The 25,638-nt window shown below is 54.5% G+C and overlaps 1 protein-coding gene across 1 annotated transcript in view; it reads left to right on the top strand.

The window, feature by feature from the left end:
• The window catches only part of Itpr3 (inositol 1,4,5-trisphosphate receptor type 3), a 68,058-nt gene that overhangs the window by 10,595 nt on the left and 31,825 nt on the right, over window positions 1-25,638 (top strand). The window contains exons 2-13 of the mRNA XM_005360390.3: window positions 6,301-6,371; window positions 16,304-16,425; window positions 17,937-18,023; window positions 19,403-19,561; window positions 19,702-19,800; window positions 20,160-20,243; window positions 22,179-22,325; window positions 22,507-22,602; window positions 22,961-23,014; window positions 23,170-23,312; window positions 24,808-24,907; window positions 24,981-25,141. Of these exons, the coding sequence (XP_005360447.1) occupies window positions 6,301-6,371; window positions 16,304-16,425; window positions 17,937-18,023; window positions 19,403-19,561; window positions 19,702-19,800; window positions 20,160-20,243; window positions 22,179-22,325; window positions 22,507-22,602; window positions 22,961-23,014; window positions 23,170-23,312; window positions 24,808-24,907; window positions 24,981-25,141 (1,323 nt within the window). The remainder of the gene's footprint in view (window positions 1-6,300; window positions 6,372-16,303; window positions 16,426-17,936; window positions 18,024-19,402; window positions 19,562-19,701; window positions 19,801-20,159; window positions 20,244-22,178; window positions 22,326-22,506; window positions 22,603-22,960; window positions 23,015-23,169; window positions 23,313-24,807; window positions 24,908-24,980; window positions 25,142-25,638) is intronic.

Raw genomic sequence — 25,638 nt, 5'->3', positions numbered from 1 at the left:
GCACAGCTCACACCTGCATAATGTGGCGCACACTCACACCCACGCACGTGTGGCACATGTCTATACCCGAACACATGTGGCACACACACCTGTACACATGTGGCACACATACGTATGAGCTTATTATAATTTGGTTTTTAGAGACACAGTTTCTTTGTGTAACAGCTTTAGCTGTCCTGGAACTCATTCTGTAGACCAGGCTGGTCTCAAATTCACAGAGATCCGCCTGCCTCTGCCTCCCGAGTGCTGGGATAAAAGGCGTGTGCTACCCCTGGCATTTTTATTAGTTTTTAATACTTTTATGTATGTGGATGTTTTGCCCACATGTATGTCTGTAGTACTTGTGTGCCTGGTGCCAGTGGAGGCCAGAAGAGGGCGTTAGATCCCTTGTGTCTGGAGTTACAGATGGTTATGAGCCACCATGTGGGTTCTGGGAATCAAACCTAGGATTGTAGCCAGTGCTCTTAACCACTAAGCTATCTCTCTAATGAATAAAATAAATCTTAAAAAAGAGAAGAGCAGGGCACCGTCCCCGAAATGCCTCTGGTGGGGGATGTTGATGGATCCCAGTGGGGTGCTGGGCTTCTCGCCCTGAAGATCCCCTACCCCTCCTCTGTGTCTCCACACTCAGGGGGCAGCTCCTCCACGGCTGCTGTTGGCCCCGAGCCCTCGGCTTCTGGGCTGATTTCCTTCTCTGCCTATGTGTGGCTCTGAGTGGCCTCATGTGTTCTCCCTGCTCAGAAGACCCCAGGCTCTGTGTGGGCTACAGAAGCTGACCGATGGGGACGGGGACAGATAGACAGCCATGTAAACATAGCCAGGCTGATCTGTGCCGCCCACTAGACAAACACGTGTGAACGCTCATTTGCATAGCCTGCTGGAGTGACCCAGGTGGGGTCTCAGGGATGAAGGGAGGGGTCCTGGGTCAAGGTAGGTTTTACTGAGGGAGGGTGCTCAGACCTTTCCCACTCCCCCTTCCCACAGGCCTTGTATACTGGCCAAGAGTAGGCGGTAGGACTGCCCCCATATGACTTTCACATTTCCTCAAGGCTCTAGAACGCTTGGCAGGGGCTTGTGTAGACCCTGGTCGGTGTCTCTCCCTCCTGGCTTTGCTGAGAGCCCGCCAGCTGGCCTGATTCCTACGCTGTCTTACAGGAAATTCTATGCATTGTTCAAGGCCCCAGCGGTGCCCAGGTCCTCACACACCTGGTCTGTTGGCTGCACTCTGACCTTCCCCATCCCAAGTCCAGACAGAATCCACCGTGGTGGTGCCACCAGTGGGCACCAGTGCATACATACCCTTCTGTCCTTACCCGTCTCAGTGTGTGGGTCTTAACTCCCCGAGGCAGGGACCCTGACTTTCCTGGCTCAGGTCTCTCCACAGCTGGTAGAAGGAATTATTTCACCTACTCAGTATGCACTGCAGGTCTGGGTACCGGGGATACAGAGGGCACATGTGCACCCCTGTCCTTACAGGATCTGCATGCCACCAACGGCAGTGAGACTAGTCGGGACCAGGTCAGAGCCAGAGTGAAGCAGCCACTGATTACATTTTCTGTTTATGGGGGAGCCCCATGTTATGTAACGCCACGTTAGATCACGTAGCCTGGGCTGGCCTTGAACTTGCTATGTAGCTAGAGATGACTTTGAACTCCTGATCCTCCTGCCTCTACTTCCCAAGAAGTGGAATTAACACGTGTGTGCCACCAAACTGGCCTACAGTGCACAATTTTAAAAGGGGTGGGGAGAGGGTCTTTGTGGGTGGGTCCTTTGAACTAGGGCTTGCCCGAAGTGAGGGTGTCTGGAAGCAAAGGATACTGGGACAGGAAGGGGCGGGGCTACGGTCCCTATAAGCTTGAGGAGCTGCAAAGGCTGTGGGGCTGAACCAGAGTGGGCCGGGAGGAAGTCAGAACATGACTTTAGGAAGCTGGTTCTTCTACCATGTTTTATGGCTCCAACTCAGGCGTGGTGGCAGACACCTTCCCCGCTGCCACCCCTGTGGTTACTCATGAGGTTGATTCTGGAGGATCATGGTGCTGACCTGATCTGACTTAATCTTTTTGTCCAATTTGTGGTGCTGAGGATGGGCCCTGGACCATGTAGGCTGAGGGGTGTGCCCCCAACTTTGACTTACCTTTGTTTTCTGTAAGGAACAGGCAGGCACAGGAGGAGGCTGGGAGGGGAGAGGCGGTTACAGTTGAGATTGGAAAGTCCTGGACTGGGGATGGTGCCAGAGGTGATGAGAAAAGCCTGGGTTCTGCTTCTGTTGCGGTCTGGAACAGGATCTCACCTAGTCCAGACTGGTCTGGGATTCACTTTGCAATAGAGGATAGCCTTGATTCGGATTCTCCTGCATCTGCCTGCCTGCTGGGATTGCAGACATCCACGACCAGGTTATTTTATTCAGTGCTAGGGTTCAACTCTGGGCAAGCACTCAGCCAGCTGAGCTACACCCCCAGTCTTCTCCACGCCACTTTGAGACAGGGTCTTTTCCTATAATGTGGGCTAGCCTTGACCTTGCCGTATAGCTGCAGCTATTCGAAGAGAGGGGCTGGGGTTGGTCTGAAGTTTTGGCCAAAGAGCTTGCAAGGGTGGGGTTGTCGTGATGGGGACAGCATGAGGACCACCTGGTGGACGAACAGGAGCCCAGCTGTGCCGACTCCATCTGTGCCTTTACTTCTGAGGAGGGCGGTTGAGAAGAGAGTGTCCTTGGGACAGGAGTGTAGGAACTGCCAGGGAACATATTAGCCCTTCTGGGGCCGTGAGTGTGGCTGGCGTGACAGGAGTGCTGATGGGGAGGCAGAGTGCCTGAGGCTGGGAGGCTGAGCAGAGCAGCCTGTGCCCCCTTCCCTGCCTGGCGTTGTCGAGGGCTTTCCTAGCACCTGCTAGTACTGGGCAGCTTGGCTTCAAGGGCCAGCTCTGTTAACCTTTCCATGCCCCGGCTCCCTGCTTGCAAAATGGAAATAATAGCAAAGTAGTTTTAGAAAATTAAATAGTGTATGCAAACATCAGGCAGCTTTCCAGCTCCCCGGGCCACCAGCAGGGTGGCCTATTATTCGACTGAACTCCTACACCATCTGCATGGAGTTGGTGCCAGACGACACGGGCTGAGGGCCGTTTTCCCGCTCTCGATGCCAGTCAAGTCACCGGTCTGGGCCTCTGGCTTTTCTGATTGACAGCTGTGAATCTGGGGACCCTGGAACAGGCCTTCATGTTTGGTGACCTGCCACATTGGCTCATAGAACTTGGCAGAGCTATTTATTGTGGCCGGTGAGATGGCACAGTTGGTAAAGGTGCTTGCCCCACACACACACACACACACACACACACGATGAGTTAATAAATGTAATGGGGGAGGGTTTTAATAATTACTGATTTCAGGGTCTGGTGAGCTAACTCAGTTGGGAAGTGAGCCCACATGGTGGATGGAGAGAACCCGCTCCCAGAAGGTGGAAGTCCATCTCTGCCCTCCGCATGTGTCCTGCACACGTACACATATGCACATACAAAGATTTAAACAACACAGCTGCAGGGTTAGCATGATAGCTCAGAAGGCTATGGTCCCTGCTACCAAGCCCGATGAGCTGCGTTTGATCTTGAACCCACATGGTAGAAGGAGGGAATTCGTTTTGGTGAGATATCCTCTGGCCCCACGTGTCTATGCCAGGGATACACAGAGAGACCCTGTGTCAGAAAACAGCGAGAGAGTAATTCAGATGAGCCAGCAGGAGAGGTGGGTAAGGCGAGGCATGGGATGGGACGAAGAAATGCCCTTCTAGGCACGCTAGCCTCCGGTCACCACTGACCAACACTCCCTGAGCTCAGTCCTTTTGTATTGACCCATCAGTGTGATTGATGACATCACTGATTGACCATCAATAGCCTCTGTGCCCCCTCCTCCGCCAGGACAGATAAGGAAGTCAGGACTGCAGTTTCTATCTCTAACCACAGGAAGGTTTCCCAGACTCATCTTCAGGGGCTTTCCAAAAGTCATTAATAGAAATCCAGGTGAAAGGCGTGGTACCCGACCGACCTCCTGCCATTCCTGTGGCTCTGGGGCTTGGATAGAGACTCGGGGCAGAATCCAATATGACAATAAAGGTGATCCATTGCCCCAGTCACGAAGGTGCTAGAGTTGGGGCTGTCACCGGAAGCTCCTATATTGGTTCTTCCTATCGGTAAGGACCAGGACAGCAATGTGCGGATTTCCCACGGAGCTCAATGGGGCACCAACTGCCGGGACTCAGGGCAGAGGTGCAAGTGTGGAAAGGAGGTAGCTGGAACTATGGGCACGGGCGAGATGCCTTGGCTGCGCAGAGAAGAGCCAGGGTGGAGAATGTAGGTGTACCGATTAGTTTCCGTCAACTTGACACAAGTCATGTGGGAAGATATCACCTAACTGAGAATCTGCCTCCATCAGACGACCTGTAGGCAAGTCCGTGCAGCGTTTTCTTGATTAATGATTGATCTTGGAAGGCCTAGTCCACCGTGGGCAGTGTCGCTCCTGGACAGGTCGTCCTGGATTGTATAAAAAGAAAGTGAATAAGCTATGAACAAAGCCAGTAAGCAGCATTCCTCCACGGCTCCAGCACTGAGTTCCCTCAGTGATGGCCTGTAACAGGGAAGTATATGCCAAACGAACCCTCTCCTCTCCAAGCTGCTCTTGGTTATGACATTTATCCCAGCACTAGAAAGCCGACTGGGCCATCAGGGCTCCTAGGCTTACGGTTTGTGGCTTTGGCAGAGTGGTGTTTTGAAGTGTAGGAACCTTCAAAACCACAGCGCAGTGACCACATCTGGAGCGATGCCGGGATCACGTGGGGCTCTGCTAGGAAACAGGCCCCTGAGAGAATTTGTGGAGGTCCAACCAGGGTGTGCAGAGTGGAGTGGGCTTTGAAACTTGTGACTTCAGGAAGCCATTAATGTTTAGATGCTGATTTCTCCTTGGTGAGATGGTGCCAATGGCCAGTTCTTCACCGGGAAGTTGGTGGAAGTTCAGGAATAATGCTGCGCAGTGCTGAGATAGAGCTGGTCTTGACAGTGCTGAGAGAGAGCTGGTCTTGACCGTGGTCCATAACCATCTCTTCCTGGAGACTGGGATGGAGAACTTGAAGCATAGGTGGATGGATGGTTGGGTAGGTGCATGGATTCATGTACAGGTGGATGCGATGCATGGACGCGGGTGTATGTATTGGGTAGGTGCATGGAGGGGTGTATGTATTGGGTAGGTGCATGGACAGGTAGATGGGTAATTGCACAGGTGAATGGGGAGATGGTTGGGTAGGTGCATGGACAGGTAGATGGGTAGTTGCACGGGTGAATGGGGAGATGGGTGGGTAGGTACATGGACAGGTAGATGGGTAGTTGCACGGGTGAATGGGGAGATGGTTGGGTAGGTGCATGGACAGGTAGATGGGTAGTTGCACGGGTGAATGGGGAGATGGGTGGGTAGGTACATGGACAGGTAGATGGGTAGTTGCACGGGTGAATGGGGAGATGGGTGGGTGGGTGCATGGACAGGTAGATGGGTAGCTGCACGGGTGAATGGGGAGATGGGTGGGTGGGTGCATGGATTGGTGCATGGATAAATGAGTGGGAACGTGGGTAAATGAAGAGTAGTAGGGTCGGCACGGGTGGATGCACGGATGGTTGGTAGGTGCATGGGTAGAGGATAGATTGATAGACGCATGCATGGAGGGATCGATGCATGGGTAAGTGAGTGCATGGATGGATTGATGCATGGGTAAGTGCGTGCATGGAGGGATAGGTGAGGATTGGCACATGATGGACCCCACCCCCACCCCCAGAGATTCAGGATTCAGTTCCCAGCCATGGCTCTAAGAGGGAATTTCAGACCCTAGCTTAGGTCCTGGCTGAGTCTGGGAAGCCTGAAGTTTATTCTGTCTGTCTGTCTGTCTGTCTGTCTGTCTGTCTGTCTGTCTGTTGTCTCTCATCACATTTGCTTCTTGTCCTCACTTTCTCAGACTTGCCTTCGACCTTCTCTCCCGTGCTCTGTCCCTCATCGGCTCCCACCTTCCACTGTCTTTGAATCTTGACCTCCGTTCCTCTCCCCGTCCTTCCTGCCCAGGCTGCAGGGTCTTAGGAGTTACCTTTGCATTGTCTGAGAGTCCAGATGTGAGCCAGAGGGACCTTGCCTTTTAGTGGCCGTGCCAGGAAAGAGAATGACCCGTGGTGGGTGATGGGAGCAATGCCAGGGGTGGTCCCTGGTGCTCCCTGAGTTCCCTGCTCCAAGGGAGAGGTGCCTATTGCTCCCTCTAACTGGGCTGCTCTGTCCCCTAGGCTGGTGGATGACCGCTGTGTGGTGGAGCCTGCAGCTGGGGACCTGGACAACCCCCCCAAGAAGTTCCGAGGTAAGACCTTCACGCTAGCTGTGAGATCCCTCCAGAGCTGCAGGGTCCCGGACCTGGGTCTGTCACCTGCAGTCTGCCTGAGAGCACCCTCTTCGGTCTGCGTCGACCTTGGCCTGACTGTATCGTCTTGGCATTGGCTCATTTCTGCTTTTCCTTCCAAGACCACATCCCCTCCCCTGGCACACCCACTTCTGGCCAGGAGCCCATTTCCCCCGAATTCCTGGCCACTCACAGGGCTTTCTTTGTCTGTGTGACTTTTTTTTTTTTTTTTAAGGGAATAAAGCAGGGAAAGACAATGGCTCAGACCTCAGAAGCCCAAGGGAAAGCCCTTCCCTGTGCCTCAGTCTCCCCATTCATGGGGTGAAGGGACTGGACCTCTTAACCCTGCGTATCTACTTGCCTCGGGCTGTGTGTGGCTCCTGCTGGATAGAACCCCAGAGCCTAGACATGATCGTATTCTACGATCCCGGCAGTAACGGGGCCAGCCTGGCTGTCCTTGGCCAAGCAAGGGATTGCCTGTGAGGGCTGAGGCTGACATGCACCAGACAGCCGGAGCCTGGGCGTGGTGGGAGCAGGCAAGAACATGCCAGATGATGCCACCAGGTCGGCTGCAGTGTGGTTGCTCTTCTGGGAGAGGCTGGTGGGAGACGTCATCGTCTAAATGCTGGGCAGGGGTGGGGCTAAGAGACCTAGATGGCATCCTTTGACTGCTGCCGGGGTGGAGGTGGCGTCCTGCTATCTGTTGGGGATGTAGTGGGGAGTGGTAGGGGTTCCTGGCCCCAGAGGGCCTTGTCTCAGTGCTTCTCTGTCCACGCTTTCGTCATGACCTCTGAGTCGGGGCTTTGTCTAATAAGCGGATGCCAAAGGCTGAGGCGTGTCTCAGCAGCTGTGTGGGAAGACCTCTGGTCCTGACCAGCCTTTCTCTGCCCCACGCTGGTTCTGCATTGGGCTGTCCTCCCTCCCTCTCCCCTCAGGCCAAGCACCTCCAGCTCCCCCAGTGACTAGCCACCCCTCACCTCTGCACTTGGCCGTCCCTCTGCCCTGCTCACCCTCGCCTCACCCTGCTCTCCTCGGTGTCAGTGGCTGTTCCTGGTGTCAGTGTGACCGCCCCTGGCTCCTGACTCTTGGCTCCAGGTCCTGTTTAGTTTTCTGCATAGCTTGACTCCAGCGCGCTGTGTTCCGTGTGATTTGCTTATTCTCTGTCTCTCTCGGGGTTTTAGCACGGTAGGTTCACGCTCACTGTGTAGCCAAGGTGGTTCTGAACCAAATGCTTCTACCTCCCGAGTGCTGGGGTTTCGACCACTGTGTGTGTAGGCACCTGCAGGTCACGGTGTACGTGTGGAGGTCTGAGAACAAAGTCTAGGGATCTTCCTGTCCTGGTTGGGATTGAACTCCAGTCTGGCTGTCATTTGTGCCCCTTACCAGAACGTTGGCTCTCCCAGGGAGGGTTTTTTTCTAGTTTTAGTGGAAGTTTCTGCCTCCTAGCTCTTTTTTTTTTTTTTTCGGTGGGGGAGCGGAGAAGAAAAGAGAGAGAGGGAGATGGGAGGGGGCAGAGAAAAGTGAAGGTCCCTTGGGGCCCCTGGCAGCTGCCAGGGCAGGGAAGGGATTGTGTGGACTGGCAGGTGACAGGGAAGTGGGCGTGGTAGGGGAAGATATGCCCTTGGCGTCCAGTGGACAGTTTGGGGCCAATTTTTGACAACAAAAAGCCACTTAGTAAAACAAATACCCTTTTGACTTCTTGCATTCTTCCCACGCCTCCAGCTCCTCTATGGTTTCTCAAGGCTTGGGTACAGGACCCCTGGAGGTCCTCTTGACCTGTGCAGTGAAGTATGACAGAGTGACCCGGAGTCCACCCACCACCTTCTGGGTGCTTTGGGGGGGGGTGCAAGAGGTTCCCGTGGTCCCGCTGGGCTTGAATGATGCCAGCCAGCCTTAGGCAGGATCCGTGCCCTGCAGCTTCCGGCTGGCAGGTGCAAGTTTGGAACATTAGATCTTGGGACTAACATTAGATGCAGGACTCCAGCCTCTGCAGACAGAAGCTCAGGCAAGTGCCTCCCACCTGCCATTTGCTGGCTCCCCCGCTTCCTTCCCTGCAGTATCTTGGCCCTCCCGCGGCAGGGTGTGGGGCCATGGCAGGTATCTGGAAGTTGCCAGGTCGTCATGGACTTTGTTCTGGGATCCCCAGGCATTCCGCCCTCCCATCCTGGGATGAGCCCAGCCCTTGCTGACTCTCCTTGCCCACAGCTCACTGCCCAGTGTCTTTCAGTCCCTACCCCATGTACCTTCCCGTGAGCCGTCATCAGTCTGCTTCGGCTTCTGTGGTTTCAACTCCATCCACTGTTTGCCTCACCCCAAGCCTCAGCTTGTCTGGGGAATTCTTTCCAGACTTGGCAAGGGCCTGGGAGGCCCAGTCTGCGGGTGCCAGTGGTGCCTCCCCCCAGCCCAGCCCCCTGATGGCTGTTCTTGCTGTGGGTGTTGATGGTGTGTTCCCTTGCTCCTCCTGCGAGGCCAGTGTGGGAGCTTCCTGGAAAGTTCGGGACGCTCAGAGTGCAGGCCTCCGGGCACAGACACCTGGACTAGTGTGCTGAGGTCACCTCATTGCTCAGACTGGTGGGAGGAGGGGCTGCAGTGTCAATTCCTCTGCTTGCGTAGCTGGGTGCCCCTCCTCCAGCTTTCACCCCGCTCTTCCAGAGCACCCCCAAGCCCTTTGGGAGCTGATGAGGTAGCACAGTGGTAGAGCGCTTGCCTAGCGTGCTGGGGGCAGTGGTTCAATCTCCAGTGTCACAAAACAAAACATACTCAAAGCCAGAGGAAGTGACCCGTGTCTGTAAGACTAGTGGACCATGGGTCTCATACACCTTTAATTCTGGCACTCAGAAGGCAGAGGTGGGCAGTTCTCTGATTTCCTTGTCTAAATAGCAAGTTCAGACCAGCCAGAGCTATATAGTGAGACCCAGTCTCAAAAAAAACAAAAACCAAATAAAACAAAACAAAAAACAAAACAGAATGATCAAGGAAGACTTGGGTAACTAGCTCTGGTCACCACATGAGTTAGCTCACGCACACATGAAAACACACACATACACACACGTGCGCGTACACACACACACTTGTGAAGTTGGTTCTGTTGTTCAGGGGCCGGGTTTAAAGTGTTTGCCATTCTGACCTCGGGATAGAGCGGGAACACACAGGGCAGTTTTGACCTGGGCTGACTGTGCCCTCTGTGCCGATCCGTTGTCCTGTCCTGCTGTCCTATGAGATGTATCCCTGCTGCGTGTGGCTTGAGGCTGCAGCCTATAGTGTTCCGTGACGGGCTAGCCTGTTAGTAAGTGCTGAGCTCAGTTTCCATACCTGTCTCCTTGGCTCATGTGCCAGGGTTTCTCTGAGTTCCCTGAGGGGACTTGGCGGGGTGGGAAGAACACTCCTCTGTCCTGAGAAACGACCCTGCGGCCTTTCTCTGAGGCGGCCTCGTGGACTTGTGCTTGGGAGAGTTTAGAATCAGTTCTCTGGACTCTTGTTTTGAGACAAGGTCGTTCTCACGCTGGCCCAGATCTTGCGACCTTCCAGTTTCTGCCTGCCTAGTGCTGAGATCACAGTTGGACACCCTACTTGACTAGTTGCCTGGGGCACCCAGGTACCAGGGCTCACCCCACCAGTAGAGGGCGCACTCTTGGGAGTGGCTGGGTGATACTGTCTTCTGTCCACTCTAGGCTGTGTACAGTTGGCTTTCCATTGCCCACGGATACCTCCGTCCATGCCCCTTCTCCAGCAGGCCATGTCAGAGGCTACTGATGCATGCCGCGGCTGCAAGTGTCATCCATATTCGGCTTGAGTTTGTTTTTTAGATCTCTAGTGCGGTGTCTGCGTTCACATGGAGAGGTTGGAGGTCGATACTGGGTGTGCTCCTTAATTGGTTCCCCCCCCCTTGCTTTTTGAGATAGGGTCTCCTTCTGCCTCAGCATCCCCAGGGCTGGGATTCCAGACATCTGTTGCTGTGCCTGGCGTGGATGCTGAGCACTGAACTCGGTCCTCACTCACACTTGTGTGGAAGGACTTTCTCACCGAGCTGCCTCCCAGAAGCCCACAGTTGGATAGCTGCTTGCCTGGCATTTGTAAGACCCTGGGTTCAGTTCCTAAAAGTTCAGTCTCGTCTCTCTCTTAAATATTTATCATCATCATCATTATTAGCTTATTTATTTTTGTGGCAGTCTCACTACGTGCTCCTGGGTGGCCTGGAACTTTCTATGTAGACCAGGCTAGCCTTGAACTCATGGAGATCCATGGGCCCCTGCCTGTCAGGTGCTGGGATTTAAGGCATGTGCCCCAGATAGATTTATTTCTGTTTTGCCGGCATGCTTGTCTGTATACTACATGTGTGCAGTTCCTGTGGAGGCCAGAAGAGGGCACTGAATCTCCTGAAACTGGAGTTACAGTTGTGAGCGGCCATGTATGTAGGTGCTAACAATTGAACCCACTTCCTCTGCAAGAAGAACCAGTGCTCTTAACTGCTGAGCCATCTCTCCAGCCCCCCCCTTTTCTCTTTTTCATTTAAAAATTCATTCTTTTTGGTTCAAGTTCTTGGGAAATGATGTGAATATAGTATTTGTACAATTCACCACTGTCTGGCTAAAATTTCATAGCTTTAATTATTTTTTAAAAATTACTTTTAATTGTGGTAAAATATACTTAATGCCGGGCGGTGGTGGCGCACGCCTTTAATCCCAGCACTCAGGAGGCAGAGGCAGAGGCAGAGGCAGGCAGATCTCTGTGAGTTCGAAGCCAAGCCTGGTCTACAAGAGCTAGTTCCAGGACAGGCTCCAAAAGCTACAGAGAAACCCTGTCTCGAAATATATATATATTTACTTAACAAAAAAAGTCCTTTGCTAGAGCTGGAGAGATGGCTCGGCAGGCAAGAGCACCGGCTGCTCTAAGGGCTGGGTTTCCAGCATCCATGGTGGGCGGCTCACGCGGCCTATAATTCTAGCGCTGCGGCCCTGCACCCTCTTCCAGCCTCTGTGGGCACCTGCCCTTGTGCATACATCCATATACATAATTAAAAATAGTACATCATCTTTAGCCGGGTGCTGGTGGCGCACACCCCCAGTCCCAGCACAGGGAGGCAGAGGCACGCAGATCTCTGAGTTCGAGGCCAGCCTGATCTACAGAGCGAGTTCCAGGACAGCCAGAGCAACACACAGAAAGCCTTTCTCAAAAAACCAAAAACATCTATAAAAGGAAAAAAAGATCTATGCTCTGTGTGTGCGCACACACGCTCACGTGGACACACTCGCTTGTGTATTTGTGTGATTAGAGGGATGGTCAAGGCTAGTTTTGAATTCTGATCCTTCTGTCCACTTCCCAAGTCACAGGCCTGAGCCACCACCATGCCCCACGCTATCTTAACCATTTTCAAGCATTTAGTTTGATGGCATTCCAGATGTCATGGTGCAGCCATTGCTGTCACCCCAGGCCTGATTCTGCTTTCTGGCCAGTTAGGAACTTCTATCAGTGGAAGCAGAATATCCTTTTGTGCCCGGTCTGTCACTTGGTGTAGTGTCCTCAAGGTGTAAACGGAGGTTTCTCATCCCGCCCTGTCCTGCTGTTTCTAAATAACCACTCAGAGGCTTAATATGAATTACAAAGTGTTTGCCTATAGTTCAGGCTCTTACTTTTAAATGAACCCATTTCTGTTAATCTGTGTATTGCCACGTGGTTGTGGATTTTACTGGTCTGCTAGCGTCTTGTTTCTTGGGTAGCTGTCTGGTGTCTCCCTCGACTCTTTTTCTCCCTTGTATTCAATTTGGCTTTTCCACCTAGCTATATTCTACCTCGCTATTGGCCAAAGCAGCTTTTATTATCAACCAACAAGAGCAACAAAAAGTCACAACATATTGAAGGGTTATAGGTCCATCTGTGTCGTGTGTGTGGTGAGGGCCAGGATGTTTGTCGTCTGTCTCTGTGTGTCTGTCTCTGTCTCATCCTTTCTCCCTGTCTGGGGTTCTGTTTGTTGTGACACAGGTCCTAATTCTGTATCCATGGCTGGTCTTGAACTCATTGTGTACCCTAGGCTGATCTCCAACTTGGCAGCAATCCTCCTGCCTCAGCCTGTGAACTGCTGGCATCACAACCATGTACCTCCAAGCAGAGCTTCAGCATTTCCTTCCCTGCCTTCATACCTGCCCCTAGCCCCTCCCTCCCTCCCTCCCTCCCTCCCTCCGCATGGTGCTATAGTCACCGAGTGCCACCTGAAGCCATTTTCCTCCCACTGCTGTGTGGCCTTCCTGTGCCTTTCCAACGTGACTTGTTTCGGGGTACCCACTGGGGACCCCACGGGCTACTTTCCATCTTTTTATCCCGTTGCAGAGAAGCACTCAGGACACCAGTCCTTGTGGTGGCACCGTCCAGGGTGATGGAATGTGGAGAACACCCCGCTTCCATCCGTATTGTCACTTGGTCCCCACGCCCCCATCCACACCCCGCCAGCACAGCAGCCTAAGCACGCCACCTTGTCACCTCCTGCCAGCTGCCTGCGCCTTCGAAGGCTCTGCTTTCCCATCGATGGACCACAGTTCATGTTTGGGGCCTGTCCTGGGGGAGAGAACTTGTGTGGCCTGCTCTCCCCCAGCAACACCGCATGCGGTTGTAAACTCTGTTTTCACACTATAAACCCAGACCCTTCCAGCCACCCCTCTGTTTTAAAGAAAGGTTTATTTACTTTATTTAATGTGTCTGAGTGTTTCCCTGCATGCATTTCTGTGCCCTGGGAGTGTGCCTGGTCCCTAAGAAAGTAAGAAGAGGACATTCGACCTCTGGAATGGAGTCACAGACGGTTGTGAGCTGCTGCGTGCGTGCTGGAGTCAAAACTGGGTCCCCCAGGAGCGAGTGTTCTCGAGCCACCTCCCAGCCTCTGGCTACCCAACTTTAAAAGTTCCCCTTCCAAGGCTGGAGAGATGGCTCAGTGGTTAGGACCCAAGTTCAGTTTCCAACAGCCATAGCCTGTAAATCCATGGTCAGGGTATCCGATGTTCCAGTTCTGACCTCCTCAGGCACCCCTCACATGGGGCACACACATGCTCATAAATGAAAAGAAATGCTTAAAAAATGCTTATCCCAAGGGCTGAGGATGTGGCTCAGGCAGTGTGGGGCCCTGGGTTCCTTCCTGAGAGACATCACAGAAGAGTGTATTTCTAGGTTTTTCCTGAGACCTCTGGGACCTGCAGTGTTCATAGCTTGAGGCTGCCTCATCCCAGGGACGATTGTGAATGTGGATAGATGGCTGTAGAGTCGCTGTAGCCCCAGGTCCTCCACCTCCTAAGTGCTGGGACTGTGGAACCCAGGCCTTGGGAATGCCTGGAAGCGCTCTTGAGTCACACCCCCACACACGCCTGGCCTTCTGCAGCGGGCCCTGCCCTGTGTCCCCTGGACACTCCTCTACCCTCAGCCTTTCCTCATGGTCTGCAATGCTGTGGGCTTCTGTCACTCATGCTGTGAGAAGCTTCTGGACCCCTCCGGGTTCTGACACAGCTGCCTTTGGGCAAAGCACAGTGCACAGAAACTGTCCCATAGGTCCTTGGGGCATAGAGTGTGGGTGGGGCTCCAGGGAGGGTCCGTGCAGGACAAGTGGATGGACCTCACAGTTCTGGGGGTTTCTAGGGAAGATTCAGGACCAGGGTGTGATGCTGCTTCACTTCCTCCTCTCTTGGGTGCAAAGATGGTTTGTGTCCACACAGGTACTGACTCTTTAGTGATATGTACTGTACCCTTCTTGGGGGCTAGGCAACCTTCAGAGTTGGGGAAGGGGCCTGGGGATGGCGCACTACTCTTGCAGAGACCGGAGTTCAGTGCCTGTCTCCCATGTCAGGCAGCTCATACCTGCCTGTGACTCCCACTCTAGGGGATCTGACGCCCTCTTCTGGCCGCCTCAGGAACTGCACTCACATGTGTACCCAGCCCCTGGGGAATAGATCAGTGGGGAGAGAGGTTTGCCACCAACCCTGACCAAGGTGGGGGGGGATCCTGGGGATGAGGTGGAGCCTCAGCATGGCCTGGAGAAGCAGGAAGACCCCAGCTGCACCCCAAAGACTGAGCAGAGCCCTCAAACACACGGGGAGCATCTTTGTAGCAGGGCCACCCCTCATGCTGGAGGCCTCTGTTTTAGAATCGCTGCTTGCCCCTCCGGTCTCCTCCATGACACTGGCCTCTCCTGACTTTCCTCCTCAACAGTTCCGGGACCTCTGTACCCCACAGGCTGATGGGAGATCAGATCTGCTATAGATCCCCCTGATAGCCCGCCCTAACCTCGAGAGGGATGTGGTCATAGGGAGAGCATGATGGGTCAGGAGGGGGATCCTGCCCTCGTGACTTCCTGTCTCTTCATGTCTTCTGCTGGCCCTGTCCCCAGAGCTTGTAGTCTGATGCTCAGCCCTAGCTGTAGAGGGTTCTTGGGGCGACCGAGGCCAGCTTCCCTCAAGGCTATGACTCTTGTCGTGTTGGGGTGTTCACAATGCACAGGGCTGCTGTCTCACACTGCCAGTGTGTACAGCCCATCCGTCCCCGGAACCCACTCTTCCCCCTCAAACTTCAGGCTCTTCCAGCCGAGGCCTCCTTTAGCTTAGTAGAAATTTAGGATACCGGTTTTTGGAGTTTGGACTTACAGAAGTGACAGGTGTTTTGTTTCTTGGCCAAAATGAAAATTTCAGTTGCGATTTCTGTTTCTGGACCTTGATTTCTGTTCTGACCAGATCAAGAGGCCGAGAAGCATAGCTTGTTGTATAAGGGTCCCCAGGGACTGCAGTGTGTGTGTGGGACTCTTCTCTGTCATCTGGGGGCAGTGGGAAGAAGCTGAGCAGAATGTGGTGTTGGAAAAACAGTCCATCCTGGGCGAATGGTCTAGCCTCACCCCAAAGTGGACTGGGGGCTGTGAGCTGTCCCTTACACAGTGGGATTGTGTGATGTCCGAGTCAGCTGTGAGATGGGGTGAGCCAGGGAGGCAGGGCAATAGCTGTCCACACCTGCAAAAGCCGGCACAGACGGCATGGAGTGAGGCCTTGGAGGTAAAGAACCTGGTAGCTTCCCCAGAGGGAAAAGGGAGACCTTCTCAAACCCCAGTTTTCCGAGAGGCTCAAATTTCTTTTTCTTTCTTCTTTCTTTCTTTCTTTCTTTCTTTCTTTCTTTCTTTCTTTCTTTCTTTCTTTCTTTCTTTCTTTCTCCCTTCCTTTCTCTCTCTCTCTCTTTCTTTCTCTCTCTTCCTTCCCTTTTTCTATCTCTTCCTTTCTCCTTTCCTCCTTCCCTCCCTTCCTCCTTCCCTCTCCTTCTTCTTTCTTCTTCTGTTTTTTGAGACAGGGTTTCTCTGTATAACAGTTCTGGGACTCGCTTTGTAGACCAGGCTAGCCTTGAACTCAGAGATTCACTCTTTCTGACTCTCGAGTATTGGGATTAAAGGTGTGTACCACCACACCTGGCAAATTTCTTTCTTAAGATTTAGTTTTATTTCATGCGTGTGTGTGTGTGTGTGTGTGTGTGTGTATGTATGTATGTTTATCTATCTTTGCACATGTGTGGAGGCCAGAAGGTGGTACTTAGTATCTTCCTTTAATACTTTCACCCATTCCTTTGAGGCAGAGGCTCTCCTTGGACCTGGGTCTTGTGTCTCAGCTGTGCTGGAAGGCTCTTCTGTTTCCACCTGCCTCATGGCTGGGGTTACAGGTGTCTTGTGGCTGCCCATTTGATACATGGGTGCTCGGAGCTGAACTCCAGGCCTCATAAGTGTTCAGCAAGCACCTAAGCTCCAAGCCATGTCTTCAGCCTCCCCTCCCCCCACCTGGGTCTCTAGCTTTGTCCTGTCCCACAGAGTGGGCAGGAGGCAGAGACTGGGGTTCTGCCAGGGAGCTCTGAGCTCTGACTGAGTCCCCATCTCTTCCTGTCACACCCAGATTGCCTCTTCAAAGTCTGCCCCATGAACCGCTACTCTGCACAGAAACAGTACTGGAAAGCCAAGCAGACTAAGCAGGACAAGGAGAAGATCGCCGACGTGGTACTGCTCCAGAAGCTGCAGGTGTGTATTCGGGTGCACAGGGCCTGGGGCACATGGTACAGGGGCTCATGGGGCTGGGGCACATGGTACGGGGGTGTTAGGGACTGGGTGCACGGCACTGGGTGTACGACAGGGCCTCCACTCCTCAGAGTCAGCGGCGGCTTCATGCGTGAGATGAGCGTTTTGAAAATCCTAATGGGCAAGACCGGTGTAAAAGTCCACGATTTGGGGCAGACAGGGAGTGGAGTGCCCGTCTAGGAACCCAATGTCTGTATAAATCCTTCCTGCCAGTTCCAAGATGGGCATAGCCCTGTGCCAGGGCACGTGACTCAGTGGTTAGATGTGGGCACAACTGTACCTGGACTTACCAGTGGCTCCTGAGGCGGTGGCTCTGGGGAACCTCACTGGAGAACACAGGGTCTCGTCTTAATCTCCCGCTGCTTTATAGAGCTGCAGCCTGAGGCTCTTGGGACCCATCTTCCCATATTGTGGGTCTGGTTGAGCCGAGGCAACCCCTAGGACCCTGACTCTCCTTCTTGGGCACATGCATAGTGCTGTGGCACTGGCCTGGTGGACATACACACGGAATGTCCTCTGAGCATAGCTCAGGTGTGGTCCAGTGCGGACACCGACCGTAGGGGCAGCAGCTGTGGTGAGCCTCTGAGGCCCCTGCCCTGGGGCCGTGGGACTGGAATAGCTGGGTGGACCCCCATCCCATAGCTGTGACTGGGCCGTGGAGGGAGGGCAGAAGGGACTGTCTGAGCTCTGGTCTCAGGGTGGGCTATCCCCGGCTTCCTCTCTACAGCCACTGTAGACCGAGTTGGGGCTGAGACCTGGGGCTCACACCTGAGTCAGAGCTTCACACTGTAGCTCTGAAGGATCACATGGCACACGCATGGCTCCCCTGCAGCCTCTGCAGCCCTGGCTTGATTTACCCTAGACCCAACAGCCCTGAGCGGGAGGAAAGGGCAGAAGGACCGCTGTCCTCAGAGTGTGCTTGTCTGATGGAGGAGGCCTTTCTTCAGCAAGGGTCTGGGTTGATGGCCCAGTTTATAGGGGTTCCCCTAAGAGGAAATGGAGCTTACTTATCCTTGAGGCCATCTGAGCTGGAGCAGCATCAGGGAAGGGATCTCTGGAGGGGTCGGGGAGGGATGGCAAGTGACCTTTGCCCAGCTTAGTCTGAAGAATGGGGGTAAGGAGTGGACACAGGCTTAAGTCACTGGATGTGTCAAAGGCATGAGAGCTCAGGGTCCTCGTGGAAGGTGCCCTTCAGGGTGGGATCAGACTTCTCGGCCATGGTGAGCTGTGAAATCGCCGGCTGGCCGTCCTCTGCATTTGAGGCCTCAGGCCATTGCTTAGTGGGAGGAGGGAAGGCCCCTGGATGCAGCACCAGAGACAGGACCAAGGATGGGTGGGTGAGTGTGTGGTGTGTGTGTGTGTTTGTGCACGCACACACATGCATGGTGGCGTCATCTTCCTCTGGAGCAGTTTCTGAGTTCTGAGTGTCCCCCACCCCCCCCCTTTGTCTGCAGCATGCAGCCCAGATGGAGCAGAAGCAGAATGACACGGAGAACAAGAAGGTTCACGGTGACGTGGTCAAGTACGGCAGCGTGATCCAGGTGTGGCCTTGGTGCAGAGCATTCCCTGCCCTTCTGTGTGTGTGTGCGTGTGTGTGTGTGTGTGTGTGTGTGCGTGCATATGAGTGTGTGTATCTGTGTGGATGAGTGTGTGTGTGAGTAAATGTGTGTGTGATGATATTTCTGGTGGATGGCTGCTACCACCTTTTCAACTGCACTTCCGTACTGTACTGTGCCCAGGGGAGTGTTTTTAGCTCAGGGTCATGAGCGCATACTTAGCTAGGCTCTGATCTCAATAGTGTGGTGACCTCAAATTCCTTAACTCCCTGTTTACTTCACTGGTAAACAAGCCAGTCGGGCTGGAGATGGCTCAGTGGATGGGAGCACTTGCTGCTCTTGCAGACGACCCAAGTTAGATTTCCAGCTACCACATGGGGCTGCCTAACTCCAGTTCCAGGGGATCCAGTGCCCTCTTCTGGCCTCTGTGGGTACTGCATGCACACAATGCATATACATGAACACAATGCATATACATGCACACAGGAAATACCTTTCTACGTGTAAAATAAAAATAAACAAATCTTAAAGCAGGCCAGTGATAGCATTTGTTAGATCAGGGTGATGGAGGTGACGTGGAAACAAAAGCAGACAGGCACCTTCAGAAGCAGAATTGTTCCTTTAATCAGAACTTCTGAAGTCTCTAGAAGTCTGTACAGTGTGCTTGGGCTTCAGACGGAAAGGGGCTGGGAGGTTCCATCTGCATGTCTGCCATCTCAGAGTGTAGATGCCACTGGGAGATATGCTGATCCTCTAACCAGAGCCCTAACAGTCCCACTGGCATTATCATGAAGTCAGCTTTTCTGTGCCAAGCCTCTCAGCCCACCTAAGACTTTAACTCTTCATTGTTTGCCTGTGGGATTGTAAGATTCTGTGTAAGATTAGCTAGGGCTGTAGATGGAGTTTACTTGGTAGAGGGTGCTTGCCTGGCGAGCGCAGAGCCTGGGCTAAACCCTGGAGTCTCATAAACGGGGCAGGTGGATCTCTGCAGACCAGCACTGAGGGGCGCAGGCAGGAGAGTCAGAACTCCCAGGTCATCCTGGACTGTGTCTGAGATCTCTGCAGACCAGCACTGAGGGGCGCAGGCAGGAGGGTCAGAACTCCCAGGTCATCCTGGACTGTGTCTGAGAAGCAATGACTCGGGTTAAAATGTGCATAATTTCTGTTTCTTCATGGAGGTGCGTGCTTGGCGGGTCATCTCCTGCTGAGCTGCACTTTGACCTGGCATGCAGTTTGACAAGGTGTGCCAGTGTCAGTGCGTGTCAGCCTGTGACAGTGTGTCTGACGTCCTGTGTGACCTCCCCCCTGAGGGCCTGGCCTCCTGGGCCTGGCGGCCTCACTCCCACGCCGCACCTCTGCCTCAGCTCCTTCACATGAAAAGCAACAAGTACCTGACGGTGAACAAGCGGCTGCCGGCGCTGCTGGAGAAAAACGCCATGCGGGTGACGCTGGATGCTACAGGCAACGAGGGCTCCTGGCTCTTCATCCAGCCCTTCTGGAAGCTGCGGAGCAATGGGGACAATGTGAGCACATGACCAGGGCAGGAAGGGGCTGGGCAGAGGTGTGGCCCACCCTCCAGAGGGATTGCACGACTGAGCAGAGGGCGGAGACCCTGCTGGAAAATGCTTTTAATATTCTCGCCTCACTTTGTCCTGTTCCAAAGGTGGTCGTGGGGGACAAGGTGATCCTGAATCCTGTCAACGCAGGGCAGCCTCTACATGCCAGCAATTATGAGCTTAGTGACAACGCTGGCTGCAAGGAGGTGAGCTGGACGAGGGGTGTGTCCCGGGGTTGAGCCAGGTCCCCAGCTCTGTGTGTGTGTGTGTGTGTGTGTGTCTCTCCCCGCACATCTTTGCCTCTGGTGCTGCCCAGAACCCTGGGCCTCACTGCTTCCCTGCTCTGCCTCCCAGCGTTCAGTCTCATCCTTCACCCCACTGGCCAGTTGCCACAAGGGTCCTGGCTAGGGTCTGGCATCTTGGCTTCGGGAAGCACCCAGAGCCACAACAGGAGCTGGGCTGGCTTCCCCCTCTCCCTTTCCCTCTCCCTTCCTCCTCCTTGGTCTTCAGCGCTGGCCATGCTTGGCAGCTCAGCTGTGTCACCAGCCTGCCCGCCCCCCTGCAGGTCAACTCTGTCAACTGCAATACCAGCTGGAAGATCAATCTATTCATGCAGTTCCGGGACCACCTGGAGGAGGTGTTGAAGGGGGTAAGTTCGAGTCCCTCCCAGCTGTCAAATGACAGCTCTGTTCTCTTCAGCTTCCCTCTGCCCCCCAGAAGTCCCCCATGTGTCCAGCTATCTCATCCCTCCCCTTGGCTGTCCTCCTTTTCTTCTCTTGGAACATCAGAGACCTCCCTACCCTGTCCTCCACCTCAGGGTGGCCACATCCGTGGAGCACCCTTTCCTGTCTCTGACTTTTACTCTGTGGGCCCCTTATTGTGCCCTAAGCTTTCTTTGGCAAGAAAAGGCTGTTCCTGCCTGCTGCCAGGAGCTGGTGCCTGCCCACCTGCCATGGGGGTTGGTGCCTCTTCCCCGTCCCCAGACATGCCAGTGTGTACACTGGGGGAGGAGGTGGCCGCCAGGCCAGGGAGGGGCTGGCCCAACAGGCAGAGCAGCCAGTGCCCCTGTAGTGAATACTGAGGCACGGGGGAGAATGAGAATTAAAAGCCAAGCTTCTGATGGAGAGACAGGTTAGGGATGGGGTAACGAAGAGTGAGGCACCCCAGCTAGAATAGTCTTGGGGGGCTGTGAGGGTGCAAGGCCTCAAAGCAGGTACCATGAGGAGGCCAGCCTGCTCCCTGCTCAGAAGCCCCAGGGGCGCCCTTCACCCCTTTCCTTCCAAGATGGCTCCCTCATCGCTCTGATTGCTCTGGCTGCCCCCATCAGCCTGGGTTGCTCAAAGGCTTTCTCCCTCTGTTCACGGAACCTTCATGTTGTCCAGGTGTCAGCCAGAGCCCAGTCCAGCCCAGTGCCCCTCCCCAAAGCTGCCCAGTGACACATGCTAGTCCCTGCTCTGGGCAGCATGTATTAGACAGGCTCGCTTCGGGTCCCTCTCCGCCATTCCCTGTGAGATCTGGCAAGCCTGTCATGGTGTTGGGTTAGGCTCCAGGCAGGCTAGAAGCAAGGCACTCTCCTCAAAGCCCACCTGTTTGTGCCTTCCCTGCACCGGCCACACAGTGTCTCTGGGTTCTGCTGTAGAGACTGATGCAGTCTGGGTGCAGATGCATAGCTCATTTCCGTGTCCACTCCGAGGGTCCCCTGAGCACTGCGTCTAGAGCCAGGTTCAGTGCAGGAAGACAGCCATGCTCCGAGAACCTGCTGCGTGGCCGCCCGCAGGGGAGCAAGTGTGAAGGCGGGACTGAGGTGTGGGCCGTGGGACTGAGGCAGGGACTCTCCCACCTGCTCCGGGCTGCGTGGCTCTTGGCAGGATGCCTCCCTTCTCTGCCTGGGTAGCAAGCGGTACTCCAGTACTCCATCCAACCGTGTGATAGTTTCTGCCGGAAGCCAGAGTGGCTCCGTTCTGCAGAAGGCACAGCTGAGGCTCACTGACAGATAAGGAATATATTATCAAGCCGGGCGGCGGAGGCGGTGGTGGTGGCGCACGCCTTTAATCCTAGCACTTGGGAGGCAGAGGCAGGCGGATCTCTGCAGCCTGGTCTATAAGAGCTAGTTCCAGGACAGGCTCCAAAGCCACAGAGAAACCCTGTCTCGAAAAAAAACAAAAAAAGAAACCCCCTTTCCAAAAGTATCCCACCCCTCACAGCATGGGGGAGCAAGATTCAAACCCAGTTTTTGTCTAAGGTCTGGAGGTGAACAAGCCATGCTCCACAAGCCACCCTCCAGCTGCCACAGAGAATAAAAGAAGCGGTGGGTGGGGGCTTAGAGGGGGCGGCCCTACGGCCTATGCTGGGAGCCTGAGAATAGGGAGTCCTTCCTGCCTTCCTGACAGAGGCCTTTGGAGGTGCCAGGAGGGAGGAGGTGCCTGGAGGGAGAAGGTACCTGGAGGGTTGGAGTATGGAAACCTGGGGTAGAGGGCTGCGCACAGTTCCCCCTTCCCCCTCCCCGTGGTAGGCCGCATCCGGGGGACCCTGAGCCTGGGGGCGTGACTGTGAACGTCTGACCCCGCCCCCGCCCCGCCCCCAGGGAGACGTGGTGCGGCTGTTCCACGCGGAGCAGGAGAAGTTCCTCACCTGTGATGAGTACAAGGGCAAGCTGCAGGTGTTCCTGCGAACCACGCTGCGCCAGTCGGCCACCTCAGCCACCAGCTCCAACGCACTCTGGGAGGTGGAGGTCAGAGCCCACACCGTGTTCGCTTCCCGGTACCCGCGAGGGTGGAATGTCCGTCCCATCCTTCCCCTGGCCCCACCATCGCCAAGAGGCCAGGGAGGACTGGGCACTTCGATCCCCACAGGCCTCCCAGGGTCTGGGCTTCCCTTTCAGTCCTCCCCACCTCACCCTTACCTGTCCCCAGGTGGTCCACCACGACCCGTGCCGAGGAGGAGCGGGACACTGGAACGGTCTGTACCGGTTCAAGCACCTGGCCACAGGCAACTATCTGGCTGCCGAGGTGAGCGAGGGGTGGAGTGGGCATGGCATCTGTGTGTGCTGGGGACACGGGAAGCATGCGCACGCTTGCTCACACATGGGCATGGCGTCTGTGTATGCCGGGGACGCAGGGAGCCTGCGTATGCTTGCTCACGCATGAACATGGCATGTGTGTGTGTGTGCCGGGACACAGGGAGCATGTGCACCTTGCTCATGTGTGTGCCTATGGAGAAGGGACCATGAGGGGCTCTCTGCACAGCTCCTCCGGGAGTCGTGTGGCCTGGGCTAACCATCTTGGGGTGCCTTCTGAGTTTGATCCTGTGTTTGGGGTGTGTGTACTGACAGCGTAGTAATCCCCCTCACCTTGCACCTCTGTTCAGGAAAACCCCAGCTACAAAGGCGATGCCTCAGATCCCAAAGCAGCAGCAGGACCGGTGAGGAGCGGAGCAGGGCGGCTGCCTGGGCTGGGAGGGGGGCAGTGGCGGGGTGAGGGGGGGCGGAGGGGGTAGTGGTGTGGGACAGGAGGCGCAAGGCCAAGCAACCTAGGAAGTAGGTGGGATCTTGCCTGACCCGGGGGTCCTCCTCCCAGGGGGCCCAGGGCCGCACAGGCCGCAGGAATGCTGGCGAGAAGATCAAGTACCGCCTGGTAGCCGTGCCACACGGCAACGACATTGCCTCTCTGTTTGAGTTGGACCCCACCACGCTGCAGAAAACTGACTCCTTGGTGCCCCGGTAGGTGTGCGCCATCTGCCTGAGGCCCTTTGTTCCTGGGACCTCTTGGGTCTGCTGTTCTGAGAGCTGTTTGTGGCTTGTGTGTAGGCACAGCCTCCTTTGCTGCGCTGGGGTCTGCCCTGTCTTTATTACAGAGCTGCTTCTCGGCCTCTTGGCCCAGTCCAGCAGGCGCTCGAGTGCTGTGGGAGGTCCTTCTGTGTATGTGTTGCTTTTATTGGTTAATGAATAAAGCTGCTTTGGCCTATGGCAGGCAGAATATAGCCAGGATGGAAGAGATATAGAGAGAGTAGGTGGAGTCAGGGAGATGCCACATAGCTACTGAAGGAGACAGACAGCCTGGAACCTTACCAGTAGGCCACAGCCTTGTGGTAATACACAGGTTAATAGAAATGGGTTAATTTAAGATGTAAGAGTTAGTTAACAAGAAGCCTGAGCTAATAGGCTGAACAGTGTTGTAGTTAATAGTTTCTGTGTGATGAAAGAGCACCCTCTGATTGTACTCAAGCACAAAGCGTGAACGGGTCTGTCGCAGCCAGGCACCTGGAGAACCCAGATGCTGTCTGGGAGGTCAGGCTGCCACACCTGTAAGGTCCCACCAACTCTGAGAATGCAGGGTGTCACGTTCCTGTGATCGAGGCTGCGCCTCGGCTGGTAGAAGGCACGAAGGCCTGGGCTCAGTATCTAGCACTGTAGACCCGGAGCGGTGGCTCACGCCTGTGATTCCGGCATGCCTGAGATGGGGGCAGGAGGACCACCTTATTCTCCTCTACTGTGTAGTGAGCTTGAAGCCAGGGCTGCAGGAGAAATGAAGAAAACATCACAGGGGTGTAGAGATGGCTCCGTGGATAAAGCACTTTCTGTCCAAGCATGAGGACCAGAGTCCGGATGCTGGGTGGGAGTGAGCCTGCTGACAGGGAATCTCCGTAGTTGGCACGCCTAGCTAGATGCTGCAACATGTCGCGTTCCTGGTTCAACAAAAGAATCTGCCTCCATATAAAAGATGGCGGGCGGTGGAGGAAATGGCCTGATGCTAACCTCCAGTTCTGAGCACACACACGCACTCAAGTACACACATGTGCATGCCTCGAGGCAAAAAATCCCGAGTCATCCAGGCCTCAGTGTTTTCTGGCCACCAGACCTCAGGTAGATGCGTCCACCATGCCGCCTCAGTCTGTCATCTATAAAGGGGAACAGCAAGGTCTGCCACTAGGATTTCTGGGGAATAATGGAGGAACCGTTAGCCCCTAGTCTCTAACCTGACACTTCCTGGGGGCTTGGTTTGTTCAGGTGAATGCTGGCCCCTTGCCCATCAGCACACATTGGTTTAGGGGTACACCACGGTCTGTGTGCACGAGAGCGCACAGTAGGGCCGGGGCTCACCCATCCTCAGCCCACACCGTGGAGAGCAGAGCAAGCGGACGGTGTTGGAGACTGGCGAGCCGAGAGTGCCTGCCGTCTGTAGCACCCTCCCTCACTAGCTGTGTCCTCTTACCAGGAACTCCTATGTGCGACTGCGGCACCTCTGCACCAACACATGGATCCAGAGCACCAATGCGCCCATCGACGTGGAAGAGGAGCGGCCTATCCGGCTCATGGTGCGGAACCTTGTGTGTGGGGCTGGGTCCTGCTGGAGGGTCCCTGGCACCCTGCTGACCCTTGTCTCTACAGCTGGGCACGTGCCCCACCAAGGAAGACAAGGAGGCCTTTGCCATTGTGTCGGTGCCCGTGTCTGAGATTCGTGACCTGGACTTTGCCAATGATGCCAGCTCCATGCTGGCCAGCGCTGTGGAGAAACTCAACGATGGCTTCATCAGCCAGAATGACCGCAGGTGTGTTGGGAGGGGGCCGAGGCGGGATTTCTTGGACCAGAAGCTCCCAGATCACAACATGGAAAGTTACTATTCGTTATGAATGTGTGGTTTTATCTTAGGCTTCTGACACTAGCTCTTGTGACTTTAACCTCTTTCTCTTCATCTGTTTTGTCTCATGTCCTGCTTCCCTGCTTGCTCGGTGCCTGGCTGACTGGCCTCTGGTGTCTTCCTCTCTTTCTCCCTAGTTCTCTTTTGCGCCTGGATTCCTCCTATTTATTCTCTCTGCCCAACAGCCCCACCTATCCCTCTACTACCTAGCTATTGGCCATTCAGCTTCTTTTTAGACCAATCAGGTGCCTTAGGCAGGCAGTGCATCACATTTTTATATAATTAGACAAATGCAGCATAAACAAATGTAATACATCTTTACATAGTTAAAGAAATACTCTTCAACATAAACAAATGTAACACATCTTTACATAGTTAAAGAAATACTCTTCAACATAAACAAATGT

The sequence above is a fragment of the Microtus ochrogaster genome, linkage group LG2 (genome assembly GCF_000317375.1).
Source record: "Microtus ochrogaster isolate Prairie Vole_2 linkage group LG2, MicOch1.0, whole genome shotgun sequence".
NCBI classification, from domain to species: Eukaryota; Metazoa; Chordata; class Mammalia; order Rodentia; family Cricetidae; genus Microtus; species Microtus ochrogaster.
The sequence above is the reverse complement of the archived record's forward strand: the minus strand, read 5'-3'. Positions and strand labels throughout refer to the sequence as shown.